A 23215-nucleotide genomic window follows, 5' to 3' on the forward strand; every position below is an offset into this window, starting at 1 on the left:
AGTGATTTTGAGGGGGGTTTTCGTTTTCTACCCACGTAATCTGCGACCACAAATCAGATGAAGTCAGATCTGTAGCGCACGTAAACAAAGCATACTTGGTTTGATTGATGTTTCGAGTGCTGAGTAATCAACAATACCAGTACCTCACCAATCAGAAGCTGCGTTTGTGGGCGAACGCAGTTTTTTTCAAAATCTTGGGGTTTGCCCCTAACCTGCTGTTCGCAGGTTAGGGGTTTGCGGGCAAGCGTTTCTTTTTTTCCCCTCCCCTGTCATTCCTTTTTTGTTGCTCTCGTCCCAATTTTTCTCGACGAACTCGCGCGGAAACACTTGCTACGCAGGCTAGGCACATGGAGGCCAGTAGGGAACGCAGCGACCACGGACTATGGAGCTTTTCACAAGCGGATGACTCAAAAAAAGGTAACGGGAAATGGAAACATGGAGCTATTAGCATGTAGCATGTAGCATTATAAGTAGACCTTGAAAGAAGGTGAAGATATTATTGATTAAATCCAATGCAAGTTGTTTCCGTCAACAAGGCAACATTACAAAGATAAATTAGGAGTGGACAGCGTGATTGAAAAATTAAGCATTTCTTAATTTTTTATTTTCTTTTATTTGCCACACACTGTTATAGAAATTACAAATAACATAGGAAAAGTAGAAAAAAGTAGTGGTGAGGAGACTTACCAGAAACTATAGGAGTTTATGAGAGGTTAGGCATCCTCGAACGGACTAGAGCTATTTACATCAATTAAAGAAAAAATGTAAACTGCTCTAGCCCGTTGGAGGAGGCCTAAGCTCTTTCGTGACAGTATTTGAAGTACAAACGCCGAATAACGTTCTCTTTACGGCAAAGTGGAAGAAGAAATCATACCACAAAATGTGTTTCTTTTGTACCAAATTCTGGACTTTTATTTTAACCACTCTTGGTGAGTACAACCCAAGTTATATAAATGTCTATTCTTGGTTACATTAGAAACTGACCATATTGTCATCGAGGCTACAATCCTATAACCAAATTCATTTAACTGTCAATGTATTTAGAGCGAAGTAATAATCAAGGACACTGAGATTTTTCACCCTGTTCAATCATAGATCCAACAGGTAATAGGCAATACCCTTTTTTCTCAGTATTTCACTGTAAGAACCTGACTATTAGCCCTGGTCCGGGCACTGAGAAATGAAACCCTTCCCCTTTATAGACTAACACGCTATTATATATGCGCTAGCACTGCCACTGTAAGATTAGTTTAGCCATTGATAAGCTCATGATGGGCATCTCATTTTGGCGTTGCAACTGTAAGAGTTTAAAAAGCAATTGAAGGAGCTGCAGACTAATATAGCCATGTATAAATAGCATTACAACAACAGATGGCTTGATGGAAAATGGCTTCCACCGCGGTTATGATAACAATGAAAAAACTTGTCTAAAGTAATCACTAGAACATGCATATGCTAAAATTATAAGGACCATGAAATAATGTATCGTCTCATGTAACATGGCTACATGAACAAATAAATCCAAGCTGTGAATTCCAGTCTCCGAGTCCTGCGGGATTCCCGGATTCCTTGTCAACTGAACCTGGATTTCAAACTTAATAGTTTGTGGGATTCCGAATTCCTTAAGCTGAATTCTGTATTTCAAAGCCCAAGATTTCGGATTTTTCAAGCAAAATATCCCGGATTCCGGAATATGGATTATCTTACCTGGCACGAAATGTTATCTAGAGAAGCATATTACATGGTTTTGTTAAAACAATGTTTTAATGTTTAAGCATGCGATTCCCTATCTACATAGATGGGAGAATTACGAGAATCCTTGAATTGAGGTTCTGCTAGTTTCAAATACTCATCCTTATCTTGTAAATGGTTGGTTCCTTGGTTGCGTAAGCTTGCACATGCTTCTTTCTCTTCACTTCCAGTCAGAACACAATATCGTTCTCCAGATTCATCGGTTCTGCTATCTCCGCTGTCGGGAATTCCAAACATTGGATTACTTCTGGCATTTACTTCAAGTGGTCGATAACTGGCATGTCTTCCCTCCCCTAGTTTCATTTCGTTTGGTAAGTCGGTGAAGCCGAGTTCCCGCATCGCACCATCGTTCGCACTCCCCTCGGAAAGAGAGAGAGAATCGTTTACAGGATTTTCATTAAAGCCTGGATTGTCAAAAGAAACTTCCGAGTATATTGCTGCGTTGTATGTCCAGTCATTTTCCAACGGTATATTATCGCTGGCTGCTACTCTGTTGTCTGCTCTTCCATTCCTGCAAGATAACACGAAAAATCTCGTTGTCACAACTCTTGAATGTCTAAGAGAAACCCAAAAAGTGATATTATATATCCTCCCTCCAAAAAATGGAAAACGCACGAAGACTGGCCTCAGCTTCGGGCTAGTAACGAGAACGTCATAGGTTTGTTCCTGTTGGTGGAACTCGGGATTTTTTTCCGAGTTTCCTGTCTGTGTTGCTGACAGGGAAAAAATCTTTTATCACAATTCTATTGTAACTTACGTAAGTGAGGCAAAGAAAGTATAGTATTGTTCATGCCAATTGGGCTTTAATTTATTAAATTTCGTCCTGCTATGAAGAAATATAAAGGTTAAGCTAATCCCCTATGTGTTATGGGCAAAATAAGGTCGGAAGGGGCGGCGATCATGCATCCTTTCATATCTAAGATGTTTTGAATTAGTCTGACTCAAAAGACTATCAGTAGGGAAGATATAAAACCAAGCAAAATGTAAAAGCATTTTAAAGAACTTAAACTTATGCTTGCGCTCACCCTATTCAGACCGTGCTCTTTTTTTCTGTTTCCTGCGACCGGGGGAGCTTCGGAGGCCCCCCTACAACTTTAAAACTGCCCATGATACGGTCACCAAAATTACTCAGAATAATGTACCGGTACTTATTATTTTCAACACCTAGGTATAACCTGATGACACAATGACGTTATTTGACGTCATCATGACGTCATATTATTGAATTTATTAGAACCCGAATTTTATCAATTTTTCCCCATATAAAGTAGCCATAAAGCGATAAATAGGAAGGTGTACATAAAGTTTGCTAACACATTTATAATTTTTTTTGGCATTATCGCGCCATTTATTATTGGGGAAGGAACTGGAACAATCTGCCATCTTAGATTTGCCATTTTGAATTAATTAGATGTATTCTATTTTACTTCAAAACTGTGTAGATTGAGGTAATCGTGATAGAAATTTGGTCTCAACTTAAGGCGGGCGGGGGGGGGGGGGGAAGTCAAAAGCTCCCCCTGTCTGACTGTGGTTAACAGAAGGATAACTTTGAAAGTTTATGTACTAATGGTCTGTATAATATAAAAAAGTATACCCATATAGTCACCACGTGTTGTCTTTTTCTCAGTCATATTATTTTTCCATCTTAATTACCAGAACACGTTCTATGAGATATTGCAAATAGCACAAATAGTGTTCTCGTCTTTCCTGTTTCACTTAAGTTCAGTATGAGTTAAACTTGTAACAAATTGCGATTATTTTTCGGTTTCGTGGCATTTTAGTTCAAAAAGTCGTCTCATTTCTTTCCTCGCCATGTATGACATGTATGGTATTAATTTATGTTAATTCATAGGCAATCGCGGAGAGGACTATCTAAGCTCCGGTCTCTAGTCCAGGCTTCCCCACCACCAAGCGGCCCCCACCAAGCATAATTTCATTTACATGTATATCAGCAGCGGCGGATCCAGACCTTCAGATAAAGGGGGAGCCCGGTCATCCAGACCCTGAGATAAGGGATGGGGGGGAGGGGGTCTTAATTTTTTTTTTTCAGCCCTTCAGGCCTCAGTTTGGTCCAAAATTAAGGGGGGAGCCCGGCCCCCTCCCCTGGATCCGCCACTGTATCGCGTCATTTCTTTTGCACGTTATATCTGTATCTGTGATGGAAAACGGCAATGAAGTCTCTTCTTCCTTTTCTTCGGTAGTTCCTCTTACATAGATGGTACTTATCGTCTCATTCACTGAATTCAGAAAAAAGCACTTGAATTGAAATGAATTAAGGTGGCTCGACTGGATTTTCTTAGGGGGATACCTGAAAACAATGCCAGTGAATAGTGAGGACGCCGGCTTGTAAACACAAAATCTGGGGGGGAAGTTGGCTATATTAGAGGCCCTATTTAAAAGCCTTCCCCGTTTTCAATGTTCTTAAAACTTGCAGGAAACATTTCTTGACGATTGATCTCGAGATTGCCGAATTTATGAAAAAAATTATCGAGCGGTTTTTGGAAAAATGCGAAATTTTTAGGCATGGACCAAATTACCTCCAAAAACTGTATCAAAAGTAGCTGAATGCAAGTTAATAAAATCCTTCTTACTCGCGATCACCCAGAGCAATTCCCCTCTTTTTTTGTATGCAGTTTTCAATGGAATCAAACCACTATGAGATGAAGCTGCGTTCCCAAAGCTTATCATTTTCTTCAAATATTAGCGAATTGTGCGGCTAGCATGCTATTTCACTGCTTTGATGATTCTTAAAACTGCTTTTCAAAATATTTCGAAAACGCTCTCATAGAATTTCTTCAAACTTTGCCATAATGGAGGCAATTATGGCAGCTACATACTCCCTTAAGCGATTTCTTCAAAAAACTCCTGGTACAGAGAAACACAAAGATAAATGAAAAACGTAATGGCGTCATTACGTTGCGATGGCATCTCCGATTGCAATAAAACCCAGATCATAAGAAATTTTCATCTTTATATAATACAGTTGTGGTAACCTTTTATTCCATATCTTTACTCATGCCGACGTAGTTAATGCTCAAACTTGGGAGGTATCAACCCCAAAAAATCCAGTCGAGTCACCTTAAAGATTTAAGGGAAAGGCATCGTCTATGGAATTTGTATAACTAACATTTATTCCTCGAGCTCGAACGGACTCTGCGTCAATAGCCCATGAGCCCGAAGGCCGAATGGGCTATTGACTCAGAGGCCATGAGGGCGAGAATAGGAATAATTGTTTTAGTAAAATCCAACTAGTTACTCAAAAATATTGAGACAAAACAACTTAAGCTACCAAAACGTGATTCAGCCGCCATTGTTTTGGTTTTCAAAGTCGGCGCTTTTCGCTACTGGTGGGCTATAAGATATAGCCTAGTAGTAGCTCAACCAATCAGAACGAAGCATTGATAAAAGACCACTAGTTGGATTTTACTAAGAATCGATATCTTAGATTAAAAAATAGCCATTTCAATTCCTATTTTCTATTTAGGGTGTACCTCTTCATTCGATAGATAACAAATGCCAGCAATATCACAACCACAACTACAGCGACACCAACTCCAGCGCCAATGGGAACTATAGACGACGATTCTCCGACTGATTTTTGTTTCTTCGGAATAATTGGTTCTAGATAAAATAACATTTTATTTTCAACAACAGCACAAATAATAATGGAGATTGAATCCTGAAGGTTTAAATGCATGAAATGAGTTTAAGTCCATTTATTTCAATATGCCTCATCAATTTCCCTTTTTATTAAATCAGTCAATTATTCAGTCAATCAAGAAATTAGTCAGTCAGTCAGTCGCTTATTCAGTTAATTAGTCAGTCAATCAGTTAGTCAGTCTGTCAGTTAGTCCTTCAGTCAGTCTCTTATTGAGTTAGTCAGTAGTCAGTCAGTTCGTCAGTCAGTCCTGTCTATTCAATTTCCGATTCAGTCTGGTAGTCTATCCGATTCGTCGGTTTGTCCTTCCTTGGCGTTCCTTAGAGTTGCAGTTTTAGTTATGGTAAAATTTCTGGAAGGAAATGGTAAATGTAATTATACCTGGATTTTTGAAAACCGGGTTAGCAAAAATACCAACTTAACTCATTCTACTACTTGGCAATTTAAAACAATAAAATTCATTCAAAGGCCAATTAAAAGCCCTTATCTGACGCCGGGCAGTACGTTAATGGTCCCAAGAAGCATTCCAACGAGTCCAAATTTAAAATGAGGCAAATTTTAGAACATTTATTCAGTAATCTGACTTCGTGAAGTTTCAAACCGGTGTCATTTTAGTCTAGAAATTGTTAAGTTGAGTGAACTGCAGCGAAAAAGTGCCTTGTTAGAGGGGCTGTGTCACGGCAGTCTAGTTCATTTTGTTTAATTTTGCCAATTACTCGCCCTCAATCGCTATGGAACTTAAAGTAAGCAAAGAAATTACATGTAAATGACAAAATCAGAGATCCGAGACAAACAAATATGTCTCCTGAGCATTATTTTTGAAGTTGCAAGCAGCAGGGATAAACTGTGAAAAACTGTTAGGCTGAACAGTTTTCAAAAACCCTAATTTCTATCCGTTTCAATCTTCTTCAGTTTTGCCCATCGGTGGCATCTGTTGTTTCTGTTATGTTATTTTAACCTTCCTATACAGTTTTAACCGGTTATTTTTATGTTTCTCTTAATTTAACGGGCATTTTTTAATTTCCTAATTTGGCTGAATTTCGTGACACCACTCCTTTAAGGCTTAAGAAGGCTGAAATAGGTGACAAAACATTACTTTTTTCGCGGTCCGATAAACGACTAGTCTGCTACACAGCCGTTTTTAGTGTCGTCACCCAACACTCCTCCCTACGTGGGGAGGAGCATTGCGGGACGACTCTAAAAACGGCTGTGTAGCAGACTAATAAACGACAGGATTTCGCATGGAATAGACAACAAACTAGATGAAACATAGTACACAAATTATCACCTTCTGATCTGCAAAAACCGGCCTACGGTTCAATGCCTTTAGAGCCCGCTGAAACTAGACCTAGATCCAAATTTCCTGAGTCGAGAGTTGCTTTTCCAAGGTACAATCAGGTAAGCTAAACATTGACGAAACGTTTTTGTGGCTGGCACAGAATACTTTGGCGAAACCGCAGTTCAACCACGCGATCACATACCTGTCAACACCATTTGGAAATCAAACAATCACACACTTTCGCGGCACTGATAAGACTATCCCCAACCACGCATAATCCTCTCACGTTTAACACAAGCGAAATATCATCGAATACCTCGGAAAAACTCGGCCTATTGGCAGATAAACACCACTGGACTTTTCTCGTACACTCGTCTTATTCAAGTTCCCGGATGTAGGGCCACATGGACGGCAGACCAACATAGAGCCCGTTTTCATACAAAAATTGGCCCAGGTCAAAGTTCACCTGCAATTTTGCTCTCACCTAATTTATTTCACTCCTAAGAGCCTGTTCCTAAGGCTAGAGACTTAGTGATCACTTTGGAAAAGGGCGCAATGTCGTACCTTTCTGTCTCAGCCTGGGTCAGGGTGATTGATCCGTTTAGCCAAATAAAACGAGAATATAATACGATATTGTACGATGCAGATTCTGCGAATGCTAATAACTTTGTCGCATCTAAGAGCTTTACATGATGCTCTCCGGGAAACTTTTCTCAAGAAACAGAAACAAGTGATTAACAAGGTCGGATACGGTTGTAACATTTTTGCCTCTGAAACTAATCGCACCACCGTACCGTATTCCCGATCGTTTTTCTTGGGGTTTACTCGCGGTTGTTGTCATTAGGAGACAACATTGGCAACCATCTTTGCCCCTAATTTATAAATTAGTTCTCAGTTTGCACATTTTTGCCATATATTTGCAATGAGCAAATTTGTGCAAATCTATTTCGTTTGTCCAGTGCCAAATTTGGTTTTAATCACAGCTAGCATGATATTTTCAGATCTCGGTTAATGGTCCGCCAGGGTTAGGAATTTGCGACCTTCCGCTCAGCAGACGGGCGCTCTTCCATCTGAGCTTGCCGGCAAGTTTCTTTCGCTTTCGCGTCTTTCACGTGTACGGCAGTGTAATGTCCTTTAATGGATCATTCTTTAGGCACTAAATGTTTTACGTAAATACACTGAAAATCACTTTCCGCATTTTGCAATAATTACCCTGCCTTCCTTTCATGAAGAGACGGGTTATAAAATGGCCTGGGTTTTGGCGTGTACCAAGGTGCAAGGAAGAAGCAGTTTTGTAAAACGTATGAACTGTTTTTAAACATTATGCAGTCATTGTCAAGTACACCCCTTTGGAACGTTCGAGACTTTCCAGTCTGATTTGCTAGCCGGTAGTATGTTCCATTTATTCATCATCAATTCATCATCAAAGTCATATGGGTTGTAGTGCATTATTACATAGTGCACATTTTCCCCCGGCGCTCTATCATTTTATGAACTAAAAGAAGGTCGGGTTCACGCACTCGTGCGTCTTGTTATACACAGTAAGGAGGGGTGGTGTGTTTGTGGGGTCGGAGAGCTTAAAAGGGGGCGCCGGATTGAAGGGGGGACGTTTATTTGAGGTCGGCTAATAATACGAGCATTTACGGTATAAAATAACTATTACTGAAAATTTTTCTTGATTTTATTACCGTCGGTTGGTTTTTCAGTTGCCAACTGTGCTTCCGGCACCACTGTAACCCTCTGGATGGTAGCGCCGAGAGCTTTACCAATACTCTCTTTTGATTCACTGACCATTTCAACAAGTTTACCAGGTTCCGCAATCTCAGGGGTTTGTCCGTCCACGGAGGGAAAAAGCACAGCAAATTCAATTTTCCAACTGTTTTGTGCCCCGGGAGAGAATCCCAGTATGTGAATGTCATTGGGCGTAAAGTACTTTGGTGATTCGGAACGCTTTACTCTCCTGAAAGAAAGATAAAAAGGAACTGTTTTAAAATATTCATGTTGATTATTTCTTTCTTTAGATAGACATAGAAGTCCTTAAAAATGTCTTCCATTATAACACACGCTACAGAAACGAAAAAGGCGAGTCAAGTATATTACATCTACGAACTTCATATTGAAAAGAGAACATTCAAGAATTAAGGTACATTAATGAGATTTCAGCTCGGAAAAATTGGCTGTCTCTTGTATATGCTGAAAGTGCTTATCATCTTCATCATCATCATCACCATCAGCAGCATTTCAATTTCTCGCAATTTAGTTACACACGAAGAATTTTGCTTTCGTTTCAATATGTCTGTGAGTTCCTGATCGAATTGGAATTTGGAAGTGGGGAGGGAAAACCCAGATTACCCGGAGAGAAAGCTACTGCTCTTAGAACAAGAGAGAGAACAAACGACAAACTCAACCCACATGTGGCGTCGATGCCAGAGCTTGAATCCGGGCCACATTGCTGGGAGTGATCTGACCACTGTACCACCCTTGCTCCCCTTGCGCAGAGTGCGTTTTAATTATACCCTGTATATTTACGAGATGGGTGTAAAATGTGTTAAAAGAGATCCCTTTCTCTTTAAAAGTTGCCTATTGATACGACCTTTCAGTTATTGATCCACTATCTTAAAGTTATTGGTTGAACATACCGTAAAAGCCAACGAGTAATAAGCTAGATTTTAATGTCCCTCGTTACTAAAACATTTTAAGCCTAACTTTGAAATGGCTCCTTTTTTGCTAAATTATTTCCTTTTTACAAAATAATTATGTACGCCACACTTGTGATCTGTTATTTTTCTTATTTTAGACATTTTGCATTGAAACGTCTTTTGTATGCAGATTTTTTAAAAGGAATATAAGGCTGCATGCTACAAAATTCTATTAGCTGCAAATGATGTATTTTAGGGTCTATATAGCCTCACTGAATCTCTGCTAATCACCATTACACAAGAATCTGGTCAGGTTAACTTGGGAAAGTCCTAGATTCTTAGTGCGGGTTTTCACTGTATTTCCACTCAACCAAAAACTATAATTAGGACCGCACTAATCCAAATAAACAGTCGTATCCAAGCTACTTATGAAATGATCTCCGGGTTGAAATGATTTATAACATTCCTAGAATAAATGAAGTAAGAAACATAAGTGTCCTCAACTGTTCTGACAAATAATGATAACCTTATTATAAGCACCCTTAAAGCTCAATGTATTACCTTTTACATTCGCCGTTTTTACAGAAGTAAGAATCTACATGATCAGATTCTTATGTAATGGTGATTAGCAGAAATTACAGCTATTTAGACCCTTAAATACATCATTTGTAGCCAATTGAATGTAGTGCCATTCAGTCTATTCATTTTACAAAATATGCATACAAAAGAAGCTTTAAAGCAAAATGACTAAAATAAGAAAATTAGAAGTACTGATCCCAAATGTGGCGCACATATTAATGTAAAAAGGAACTGATAATTTAGCCAAAAAGGAGATTTTTCAAATTTTAGACTAAAAAGGTTTTAGTAACGAGGAGTCTTAAAATCTAGGTTATTACTTGCTGTTTTTCTCGGTATTTTCTAGCCAATAACCTTAAGATACAAATGAATAACTGGAAGGTCGGATCAATAGGCAACTGTTTAAAGATTAAAGGATCCCTTTTGACACATTTTACACCCATCTCGTACATATAAAAGCGCCCTCTGCGCAAGGGAAACAATTAGGGGTGGTGCAGTGGTCAGAACACTCGGTCTCCCACACCAATGTGCCCTGGTTTCAAACACCCGTATCGACGCCACATTTGGCTTAAGTTTGTCGTTGGTTCTCTCCCCTGCTCCGAGAGGTTTTTCTCCGGGTACTCCAGTTTTCCCCTCTCCTCAAAAACCAACACTTCCAAATTCAAATTCGAATCTGGAACGCATGGTCATATTTAAAAGAGTTCTTACAGGATACACGCGAGACAGCCGATTTTTCCGAGCCGAAATTTCATTACTTTACCTTAATTCTTGACTGTTCTCTTTTCAATGCAAAGTTAGTAGCTATAGATGTAATATGCCGTAAAATTCCGAAAATAAGCCCCGGGGCTTATATTTTTCAAAGGCCCTTTTTGAGGGGCGTATTTTGGGGGGGCCTATATTCGGAGGGGCTTATGTACGGAGGGAAATTTGCGTTTCAAAGTCGATTGGGCTAGCTTGTAGTAGCAAGGAAATTTACGGTTTTTGCTTTGTTTTACTTTGTATTCGAGGGCAAATTCCAAATATAAGCCCCCCGGGGGGCTTATATTCGGAGGAGCGACTTAACGGAGGGTTTTTGCGTTACGATTTTAGGAGACTTATATTTGGAGGGGCTTATACATGGAGGGGTTTAATATCGGAATTTTACGGTAATTGCCTCGCTGTATTCGTTTCTGAGGCATGTGTTTTAATGAAAGACTCTTTCAAGCAAATTCCAAGTACAACCCCTCCGGGGGGGGCTTATATTCGCAGGGGCGATTTAACGGAGGGTTTTTGCGTTACGATATTGGGGGCTTATATTTGGAGGGGCTTATACATGGAGGGGCTTATTTTCGGAATTTTACGGTAATTGCCTCGCTGTATTCGTTTCTGTGGCATGTGTTTCAGTGAAAGACTCTTTCAAGGACTTCTAATTCCATCAAAAGAAACGAGTAATCAACATAAATATTTCAAATAATAGACAATAGACCGGCTCTCCTTTAGTAAATTGAGAGGTAAAGATTATTACAACTTTTTTCAGGAATGTAAAACAACAGAGCCTACTGCTGTTAAACGCTGGTCTAGCCTCTATCCTGGGAACAGACAATCAGTACTGTTTATAAATCGACGAAAGACAGCAATCAACAAATAACTCAAGAAATTCAAAATCAGAGATGATGACCTTTGTGCTTAGGGTAAGAATCCTGATTCACTGGAATTTACCTTCTTACTATATGTCCTACAAATGTTAAGTTTTATCATAAAATCTTATCATGGTTTAATGTGTCCCATAATACTTCCATAAATCTTTCCCCAGAGCAAATTCTGTTGCAGAAAAGTATCCCTGGTCCTGTCAATGATAATCTCAGACGCCGACTAGATCTACTCCTCCTGTTCATTAAAAAGTATGTATATAGTTTGAAAATTAATAAGATGCTCATTACCTGTACGCAATTTACAAATAATTTAAAAATACAACGGAAAATAGAAAGTTTAACTCTTATAGCCTTATCACGTGTAATTAGGCTAATGATGTATTTATATAAATTGTAATCATTTTTTTGTAAAAATTAGTATAAGTGTTGTGATGTAAATATTTTCCATTTATTTGTTACTTTTCTTCTTTATCTTTTAGTGTGTTGTTCTATATTCTGGTACTTTGATGTCATTATTGTACATAAAAAAACAAATAAATGAATAAATAAAATATTCATGATCACATTAATCCAGACGATCATATCCAAGGTACTTAAGAAATGATGCCTGGGTTCAAATAATTTATAACAATTCTAAATCAATAAAGCAAGAAACTTTGTCGACTGTTCTGACAAATAACGATAACCTCATTTAACCTCATTTAAGCAACTTTAAATTTCGATGTATTACCTTTTACATTGGCCGTTTTCACAGAAGTATTTAGTGCAGGCTTCTGCAAGGGCTATTTTTAATAATGAATCAATCGGGCCACTCTGTAAGCAAAGAATATAGATACGCTTGTGTTAATGTACTTAATAATGATTTTGCTCTTGAGCGGAATAAAGCCATTACAATTACACGCCAGTTTACACTCAGTATTCATAATGTTCAATTTAAAGATTGAACGACAAAAAATGGTCTTGAGCTCAATAGTACGCTTTAGGAGATTCACCAGCATGGGGTAATGCACAACGGATTTTTCAACACTTAAATTTTCTGTTTAAAAATATTTTAAAAAATTCAAACTGACGTCGTGAAAAAAGTGCCACGAGTTGTGCTACTAAAGCACTTATTATAATAAAAAATGAATAAACAAAAATGAAAGAAATGTAGGGAACGAGGGAAAAGATAAGACGTTGAACAGACTATTTTGCGAGACAAATGATCGCCTTACACTGCCCTTTCAAACCCAAGGCCTCAAACGCAATAAAAAGATATTTCAGTTTGGATCGCTGTTAATTTTTTTTATTTTAACGATTCTAACGGATATTTTGTTTAGCCCAACGGTACCTCTATCTGAAAAGATAACTCTATTTCCACAGCTTTTGCCCCTAAATTGCAAAAGAAACAAACAAAAAAACAAACGTTATTAAAAAGCGGTAAAGATAGAAAACGGTTTAGTATTATTGCAACTCAAATTAACTATACTGTCTCTGGACAGGTTAAAAAAAAGGTTAAAGGCATGTTTATAGTGGAAGGTGCACTTAGCTAGTCAGCTAATTTACAGGCACTCCACTCAAATATGTAGAAACAAATAATTCAAATACAACATAACAGGATTAAAAACCTTAACTGGCAGAAGGCAACCAGTTGGCTATTTACAAGCATGGCCGAGAATTTATACTCGGGACGACCGAGCACAAATCCAGCAAGTGGCCAGAGCGGGACTCGAACCCGGGACCGCCGGATTGCGAGTCCGACGCGCTGACCACTCGGCCACGCTGCCTCCCATGGACAATAAATATTTATGCGTTGGATTGTTTGAAAAGTTAAAGAGACCTTACTATTTATAGAAGTAACAATAACATCTTAATGTGATTCATGCTCTGTATGATAGAAATCACGAAGTGTCTCCTAATCCTTATCCTTACTTAAAGGCAAGCAATAGGTCTCCGAGTTACCCTAACGATCTGTTTCAATGGGAGGCTAAGTGCGAAGCTACTGAAATGAAAATGATTTTTAATTCTCATGCAAATAAACTCACTTTTACCAGAAAGGTTTAACGCTTAGCCTCGTTGTGAAAGGAGGGAGAGTTTTTGAAACTCGGAACTGAATCGCCTATTCTGTGTACAAGAAATGTCTGTGTCTAATATGATGCTCCCACATTCCGAGGTTTCTTGAATTTCTGGACGTAAGTTTCATAGAAAAAGACTAAAGTGGGACAACTTAACAACGAATTTTTCTGTAAGTAGAACTAAAATTGTTATTATTCGTCATTGCAAGAGTAAATAATGGGACAGAGAGGGAATCTTAGGGCGTTAGCCGGGATATGGGAATTTTAGTAAAGTTATTTTTAGAGGTTGTAATTAAACGAGTGTGTAATTCCGGAGACGTATGCACATTTTTATCGATTGTTTGAAACGCCATTAAGTCAAAGCACGTCTGCCTCATCAAACAATGCAAAATATTGAAATGTCAACCGTTGAATTTTTTTTCAACACTGAATAAAACGAACTTGCGTTTAATTTCTAGCGTCTAACGGGTCTAAAAATAACTTTTGCGAAATTCACATATCCCAAGGGCTAGACAAGGCGTTTCCCTGTCTGTCTGTTTATTCTCTCTTGGTCGTTGCTAACACACTTACCAACGTAGACGGAACAGCGGTGCCACACATAATACTTAAGACATCTGCAGTAATAGCCTGGCACAATGCAAGTTCCATTATTCTCACAGTCTCCAGGGCGACACTCAGAAGGAGCGAGGGTGGGTGGAGGTTGACTAGTGCTCTCAACCGTGGTCTGCCGCTGACTTGGAAATGCTGATGTTAATCCGTGTGATGAAATCATTGGAAGCAGACTTGTGCTCGAAGCAGTCAGTGATGACGTCCTCAGTCTGGACTGTGACATGATTGTAGACGAACTGGTGATACGGGATGTCGATGTAACAGATGTAGTGGGCCACTGGGACGAGACTGAGGAACTGCTTGGTTTTACAGAGGAAAATGAAATGACAGTGCTACGAACTTTTACGCTCGACTTTTGGTATTGGGAGTATGTTGCTGTACCCATGTGAGTTGATTTAAACGGTAGCGGAATAGCTAATAAACAAAAACAGTTGTATTAGTATTGCAAGTATATCTAACAAAATATATAGAGCGACGTGACTGTAATTTGGGAAAATAATTATAGTACGAAGGTTGTGAAAATGTTTTAAAAAATTAGAATAACCAGTGTTAAGAGCAAATTAGAATAATACTGTTTTATAACAACGATGTGTTTCAGGAAAACGAATGCCCCGTGTTGAAATCTTTTCATCACACGGGAGATTAAAAAATGCTAACTTTAAGCTTCATTAAATTACATCCTAGCCAATGAAACCACCAACCAAAGAACCAGAGATTTTTCTAAACCCGTGAACAATACGTCATAATTAGTGCCAAATAGTTACAAATAAACAAAATAAAACAATAAAAGAATGTAATACTGTGTATAAGTCTGCTATCTATTTCACGGGTTGAGTAAAATCACTCTAATTCTCCAAACTGATACGAAGAACTTTTCTACAATTGATTCTGAACAATCTTGGGTTGCAACCACGTGACATGACGACCATGGTGGTCAATGAAATAAACCTTATTTCAAGGAATTTACATGAAAATGGAGTTTAGTTGCCAGGGTATAGAAATGTTTCGTTCTTAACCACTAACATGGCTGTCACCACGTCACATGCAAACCAGCAATTGTTGTTAACAATAGTTATATCGAATTCTGCGAGATTTTGTGCCGTACCACCCAAGAAGTCATAAGACGAAACTAATTTTGTAAAAACGCTTAGATAAAATAGTGTGTTGAAAGTGGATCTCCACAGTGATATTTTCCCGGCTTTTCTATGTTGACTTGTAGTTATATTGAGCGTAGAATAACCGAATACTGAACATCACAATAGAAAGACTGATTCACTGATTATATGACTCCAAAAAAACTATATGTTTGCTTTCTGTTGTCTTTGAGTTAAAAATATTTCTTACAGCCATTGATGCAAACATCGCCAGGTGCAAGTTGATCTGGACACGAGCAAAGATAACCGTTGGGTCTCAACAGACACAAATGAGAACAACCACCAAAAGACGACGAACAGGGATTTTCTAAGGATAAGACAGTAATAATCATTACTGAAGCGAACGTAATTTTTCTTTTAATCATAATAATTACAATTTGCTACAATTTTATTGGTGCATTAACTGCTTTATTTTTCACCAAATATTGTGTAGGGTTGTAATGGAACAGTGTAATTAGACAGTTGGCTGTAATCGGACACTTCCATCAGCCAATCATGTTAAGTGCACTCAGCTAAATCCACCAATCACGGTATTTATCACAATAATCATAGCAACAACCACTACTAAACTACTACTACCAAACGGGAGATTTTCCAAAATGGAGGAATTTGTAACATTAGAAAATGTCTCTGCCAGTGCTATTTCCCCTTATTTTGGATAGTTGGTATTATTAGCTCTTTCCGAGTAAAGAATCCATTTGTTTTCGCGGAAATTGTGATGGTTATGATTAATTGGTAACAGCACTTCTTGTCGTCCAATTCGGTCTGTAATCATCCTTGTGATTAAACAAATCCCTTTCTCTCCTGGTGTCGCGTGGCATAGAGAGAGGGGCCAGAACTGGACTTGAACATACGGTTAACTACGGTTACAATTTTCGCTTCCGTCAGTCACAGTAACGACGAAACGAGACAAACAAAATTGATCGAAATCAATTAATCATGGTGGAGCGGATACTAAGTCACGTGAATTTCAATATAAATTGTTACACAGATATCTGGCTACCAATGATTTTTTAAAGAAAATTGGTATTTCTTCATCACCACGATGTTCTCGGTAGGTTGGGGCGGATGAATCCTTTGAACACCCGTTTTTGTCTCTTGCCTGATTACTCAGAGTTTTTGGGCAGAAGTTATTAAATGGTGTAGCAATCGGGGGGTGGTTATTAACCATCTCTCTGCTAAAGATATATTATTTGAGATAAAGGCACATAAAGACAATTTATTTATTAATCATATTTTGCTAGTTGGTAAGCAGTATATATATAATTGCAGATGCTCGAAAACAAACCCTTGTTTACGGGTTTTCTTGGCGAGACTCATAACGTTTATCAATTAGAAACTACCATTGCCCAATCGAAGAATAAAATGTCTTTTCATCTATCGAAATGGCAAGCACTCTTGACAGGTGGTACAAAATTGCCGACAAATACTTGTTAAGGTTTAGTAGTATTGATACTGTCGTTGTGTGTCGTGTGTGCTAGGCGTGCGTGTGTGAGTTCTTTGTGTATTATTTTTTAAAAATTGTAATGTCGGTAATGTATGTAAAAATTAATGTTATTATTGTAAGGCAAGAAATTGAAATAAACAGTGATTAAATTACAAAAAAAATGGTGGAGCGGTGGGGTGACGAGAAACATAAACGTTAGACATTATGTTTGATTTGTGACTTTAAGAGTTTGCATGTAAAAAACGCAGTAAGTGAATCTGGCAAAGCAATTTGTATTGCCATTGGCTACGACAAAAATAAAAAAACCCACAAACTGCAGATTATAGCCCAAGCAAGGCTGCCCCAAGTGACAACCTCAGCAAGGAAATTGCCAGTAGGCGAGCAATTAAATCTTGCTTGACAAAACAACGGCTTTTGCTGGAGCATAGGAGTCAAGCTTTTCTTCAACCCTTAGCACAGTTCACAATTCTTTTTAGCCGTGACATTCACAGAAAGTCATGTACACAAGACGAAGGAAAATAAACTGGCACTAGAAAAAAAATTTAGTCCATTTATCAATAATTCAGTCCTCCAAGTAGTTTAAAACAAAAATATATGCATATATATATATATATATCATCTGACTTCTCCTTTACACATGATTCTCTGGTCAATATTTATTGTTTTTCAAATCTTCCAAGGCATGACTCATGGCAATAAAATTGTAGTCTTCGCCGTTGACATTTTGGCGCTAAAACGCTAACGAACCACCAACGGTAATCGGTAATTCACAAAAAATTCAGTTGGATGTATTCCTCTAATTGCATGATCCTTATTCCCCCTTACATCCGTCTCCTCTCGGGCTAATTGTTCTGGGAGGGTAAGCAAAACTTTTAAGCGCAATGGAGAGGTTTAATTTCAATTCGAAATTTCAAAGATAAAGAACACCAACAATGGGCTTTACCGCTCTTTCACAGATTTTGGACCAAAAGAGAGACTGTCATACGGTTAACTACGGTTACAATTTTAGCTTCCGTCAGTCACAGTAACGACGAAACGAGACAAACAAAATTGATCGAAATCAATTAATCATGGTGGAGCGGTAGGGTGACGAGAAAAATAAACGTTAGACATTATGTTTAATTTGTGACTTAAGAGTTTGCATGTAAAAACGCAGTAAGTGAATATGGCAAAGCAATTTGAATTGCCATTGGCTACGACAAAAATAAAATAACCGACGACGAAAACATAATATTGTGATTACAATTACATTTTACGACATTTCACCATTGTAGACATTTTCAGAGCAAAAATCAAGGTTTGTCAAAAAATAAAGGAATAAAAGAGCTTGTAAATTCAATTGGTTCAAAAATTTGCATCTTCAACATAAACATAATTTTTTTAAATTTATTCAGAGAAATTCCTTGATTTATGATTGTTTTTGCCCAGTATTTTTACCATTTGACTTTCATTGGTAACAAAAGGTCCGCACTTTGTACTGCATTGCGACCTAAACTTTAGATTTCTTTTTCCTATACTTGACAAATTTCATCCCCTTCAGTTCTGTAATAAACAGTAGCTAATAAGCCCGTCCACAAAATTCGAGATTTCTCGAGTTCAAGGTTATAATATCTTTCGTCGCAACAAAAACCAACATCAATAACAAAAAATATTAAGAAGTGCCTTCTTATTACAAAAATTGCTCTCTCACCTGGTGTTGTTTTTTCACTGAGGTTATATCCATGTATGTCCATAGGCTGCCCAATACCTGTGACAAATACAGTGACATCAGCAGCACTGTCTTTGTTGGCTCGATAAACAGTGTAGTCAATCCAGTCAGTCCAGTACAAGAAGTTTCCAAGAAGTGTTAACCCGAAAGGATGAGGCAGGGTGGCGTAAGAATGAATTAAAGTCACCCTGATATTCGTACTCAGATGCAAGTATTCGAGTTTGCTGTAGCTGGCATCCACCCAATACAAGCGGTTTCTTTCTTGGTCAAGCGTCAGACCATTTGGCCAAGACAGACTTGAGTTTACGATAACAACTCGCTGTTGTCCTGACATGTCAGCCCTTTCAATCCTTGCGTGATATCCCCAATCTGTCCAATACATTATTCTATGACGAAAAAATAAAAAAAATAAAAATGAAAAATGAAAATGTAAGGTTTCTTTGGATTTGGATTTAGATATTTCAACCAAACCTTTCTTGTTTGCGAACATATTTTTTCCTTTAGCAATCGAATTCAACCTAAAGACACCTCAAATAGTTTACATATGTTCTCCAACGTTTTCGTTTTTGAAGAGAAAAGTAATAATAACTATTTTACAAGCAAGGAAAGCCAAGCAAGCTCCCCTTGCCCTTGATTTCTTTCGCCCTTACACTGCAGCGCCTACAGATCGCTTTCAGTCACGTGCTCAGCACCTTTACAAATTGCTTGGAAAAAAAGAAAGTTTTAACATGTAAAAAGAGTTCAACTCCCAAAGGATTTTTTTTGTACGCAAACATGGCCGCCGATTCATTGTTTTCTACACAAGTATGGCCGCCGTGACGTCATATGAAAAAGATCTATAAGCTACAAATTCAAACTAACTGCTAGAATGCATGAACTGAGCGAGCCAAAAAATTTTTAGGATATTTCTCTCTATTTATTAAAGCAGATTTAAGGCCTGGTATTAAGCCCGTACCCTTAAAAGCGTGTTTGCAAATTTGAAAAATTTAGGCTTTGTTGACAGATATTTAAGAGCGACAATGCTCTCTATGACCGTGATCAAATACTTCTGCTGCCAGAGTTGAGGTCGAATATTCCCTGATAAAAGAAGCCTTATTTTCCCTAACTTGTATTGTTATCAGTAAAATGTCTCCAAATGTAACGAAGGGTTTTCTTTCTTTACACATCGATTTAAAGTACTGACCCTTTACTAATATCCAATATGATATCCCTCGGTTCGTCTAGGCCACTTGTTATGAGAGCTTTCCGATAGGAACCGTCCAGTTTGGAAACTTCCAGTTTGTCGGTTCCCGTATCAGTCCAGTAGAGGTTCCTTCCGACAATATCCACGGCCAATCCATCTGGTGACTGCACGTTTTGGTAAAACAAGACCTCAAACATAGAACCATTCAAGAATGAACGAGAAATGGTGTTCCTTGTCACATCTGTCCAGTACACTCTGTCCTCTAAAACGTCGTAGCCAAAGGCAACCGGTCGACTGATAATGCTTGACAAGGGTAAAGAGATGAGTGATCCAGGGGCATGAGGAGAAACTTTCATAATCTTTCCGTATGAAGCATCGGCAAACAGAAGAAACTCGTGCTCAGGAGGAGCTGCAAAAACGATAGAATTAAGGTGCCGGCAATAATAAGAATATTTATAAATGTAATACATGATAGCAGAAGGAAAACAGGCACTGGTCTTTATACGCGTGGACGAGTCTCTGTTTGTCGTCCACTTCGAGTGACGTTTAATAGTTAACACCCGCATTCAGAAGACTGAATGCGAGTTTGGGCGTATGAAACTCTCCAGTCATTGATGAATGGCTCTGTTTCCTAAAAAAAAAGGGTTCGGAGGCGGTACTTAATTTTCTTCTAGTAAAAAAGCTTTAGAGGAGAAAATTTACCCCGCCTTTGGTGGTAATAAGCCATACCTGTACAGTTTCTTCCGTCGTCATCTAGAATGAGGCCTCCCGAACAAGCACAAACTCTTCCAGATTGTGTAAGCAAGCAAAGTTGACTACATCCGCCATTGTTGTTATTGCATTGGTCAGTGACTGTAATTGAATATAGCAAGGCATATAATCCATTACTTAGAGGAGACCGTAAAAAGACTACCGCATGTAATCAGCAAAAATTAGAGGGGAACATATTGCAGATGAGACGTTTTTGTCTTCGAGCTGTATGGTTGACTTTTTATTTAAAGCATTTATAACTAGAATATACCAGAAAACAGCACACTTGTTATGTGATTGCTGACGATTTGATTTTGCGATGAGTTTAAAATGCTCTATATTGCAGGGTCGCTTTTAAAAAAGGCGACATGGTTATTTTTCGTCAAGATATTACGCTTTTAGTGGAAATTAAAGTCTTGAAAGGGGTGACACTTCTAAAAGATCATCGATCTGCAACTGATTTTTCATTTCTTCAAAACTATCGGTTTATGCTTCCTAAACAGTGCTTGTGGAAGGTGTGAGCCATCATCGCTGCATATTAATTTTCCAGACAAATATGCTTAAAGGATATTTGATATAATAATAATTTTTTTCTTGTAGCGAACTCCTTGTACTTACTTGGTATTGTTGTTTCACTGAGGTTGTAACCATGTATGTCCATGGGCTGCCCAATACCTGTGACAAAAACCGTGACATCAGCAGCACTTTCTTTGTTGGCTCTTTTAACAGTGTAGTCATTCCAGTCAGTCCAGTATAAATAGTCTCCAAGAAGTGTTAACCCGAAAGGATGAGGCAGGGTGGCTGAAGAATCTATTAAGGTCACCCTGGTGTTCGTGCTCAGGTGCAAGTATTCGAGCTTGTCGTAGCTGGCATCCACCCAATACAAGCGGTTTCTTTCCTGGTCAAGCGTCAGACCATTTGGCCACGACAGGCTTGTGTTTACGAGAACAACCCGCTGCTGTCCTGACATGTCAGCCCTTTCAATCTTTGCGTGATAACCCCAATCTGTCCAATACATGATTCTATCAAATACAAAACAAGTAAGAGGGTAAGGGTCTTCTCATTTTTTCTTCACAGTCCACTTCTTAATTGTTGAGGGGGGGTTTTGAAAAACATCGACGTCCGTTTTCATCTCAGCAAGGTTGAGTTGAGTTTCACTTTAAAGCTGGTGGAGTTGTTACATCCCGTGAGTGTACACATACGCCAAATTTTGTTCGGAGGAAAAGATCAAGATGAAATAATGAATATGTAGGGATCAAAAAACACTTGAATTTCTGCTTGTCTTTTTAGCAAGCAGCTTAAACATTTTGCTTGCCTGGGGCCACTTCAGGCGGCTAATCTTAAACGATGATTTTATTGGGGGATGACTTGCTGGACCCTTGCCCATTAGACCAGTGAGCATTAAAAGTCACTTGCCCAACAAGAAAATTTACTATAGTCTGGGACTATCGAACGGGCCTTTGGTCATGCGCTGATATATAAATTTAAATGCATTGGAAGCGGGCAATGAAGAAATAAATGCAAAGAAGATTATTGCAGTTAAGAGGCAAAATGATAGTGACCAACGCTGATGACTGCTGGTGGTATTTGGTTGTCCGTAATAAACAATCCAGACACTGAATAACTGTATTTGCCACGACAGTAACAATTTTTGCCCTTTGCTAGAGCTACCACCGACCGTTTGCAGAAGAGAAAATTAGGTACACTGCCAATCTCTCTTTGCCTCTTTTCAGTAAACGGCTATACATCTGACAATTAAATAAGGGGTTTTGTTGCCTTCCGTATCCATTTCAACTACTGACCCTTTACTAATATCCAATATGATATCTCTCGGTTCGTCTAGGCCACTTGTTATGAGAGCTTTCCGATAGGAACCGTCCAGTTTGGAAACTTCCAGCTTGTCGGTTCCCGTATCAGTCCAGTAGAGGTTCCTTCCGACAATGTCCACGGCCAATCCATCTGGTGACTGCACGTTTTGGTAAAACAAGACCTCAAACATAGAACCATTCAAGAATGAACGAGAAATGGTGTTCCTTGTCACATCTGTCCAGTACACTCTGTCCTCTAAAACGTCGTAGCCAATGGCAACCGGTCGACTGATAATGCTTGACAAGGGTAAAGAGATGAGTGATCCAGGGGCATGAGGAGAAACTTTCATAATCTTTCCGTATGAAGCATCGGCAAACAGAAGAAACTCGTGCTCAGGAGGAGCTGCAAAAACGATAGAATTAAGGTGCCGGCAATAATAAGAATATTTATAAAAGTAATGTATGATAGCAGAAGGAAAACAGGCACTGGTCTTTATACGCGTGGACGAGTCTCTGTTTGTCGTCCACTTTGAGTGACGTTTAATAGTTAACACCCGCATTCAGAAGACTGAATGCGAGTTTGGGCGTATGAAACTCTCCAGTCATTGATGACTGGCTCTGTTTCCTAAAAAAAAAGGGTACGGAGGCGTTACTTAATTTTCTTCTAGTAAAAAAGCTTTAGAGGAGAAAATTTAGCCCCCTTTTGGTGGTAATAAGCCATACCTGTACAGTTTCTTCCGTCGTCATCTAGAATGAGGCCTCCCGAACAAGCACAAACTCTTCCAGATTGTGTAAGCAAGCAAAGTTGACTACATCCGCCATTGTTGTTATTGCATTGGTCAGTGACTGCAATTGGATATAGCAAGGCACATAATCATTACTTAGAGGAGACCGTAAAAAGACTACCGCATGTAATCAGCAAAAATTAGAGGGAAACATATTGCAGATGAGACGTTTTTGTCTTCGA

The 23215-nt window shown here is 38.7% G+C and overlaps 1 protein-coding gene across 1 annotated transcript in view; it reads right to left on the bottom strand.

Moving 5' to 3' along the window:
• Positions 1-885: 885 nt before the first annotated feature.
• The window catches only part of LOC140938344 (low-density lipoprotein receptor-related protein 4-like), a 104550-nt gene continuing 82220 nt past the window's right edge, over positions 886-23215 (bottom strand). The window contains exons 8-14 of the mRNA XM_073387832.1: positions 15543-15659; positions 14160-14612; positions 12866-12906; positions 12266-12348; positions 8378-8649; positions 5244-5373; positions 886-2263 (exon numbers count right to left, since the gene is read on the bottom strand). Coding sequence (XP_073243933.1) covers positions 1771-2263; positions 5244-5373; positions 8378-8649; positions 12266-12348; positions 12866-12906; positions 14160-14612; positions 15543-15659 — 1589 coding nt within the window. The 3' untranslated portion in view covers positions 886-1770. The remainder of the gene's footprint in view (positions 2264-5243; positions 5374-8377; positions 8650-12265; positions 12349-12865; positions 12907-14159; positions 14613-15542; positions 15660-23215) is intronic.

This window comes from Porites lutea, chromosome 5 (assembly GCF_958299795.1).
Source record: "Porites lutea chromosome 5, jaPorLute2.1, whole genome shotgun sequence".
In the NCBI taxonomy this organism is placed as follows: domain Eukaryota; kingdom Metazoa; phylum Cnidaria; class Anthozoa; order Scleractinia; family Poritidae; genus Porites; species Porites lutea.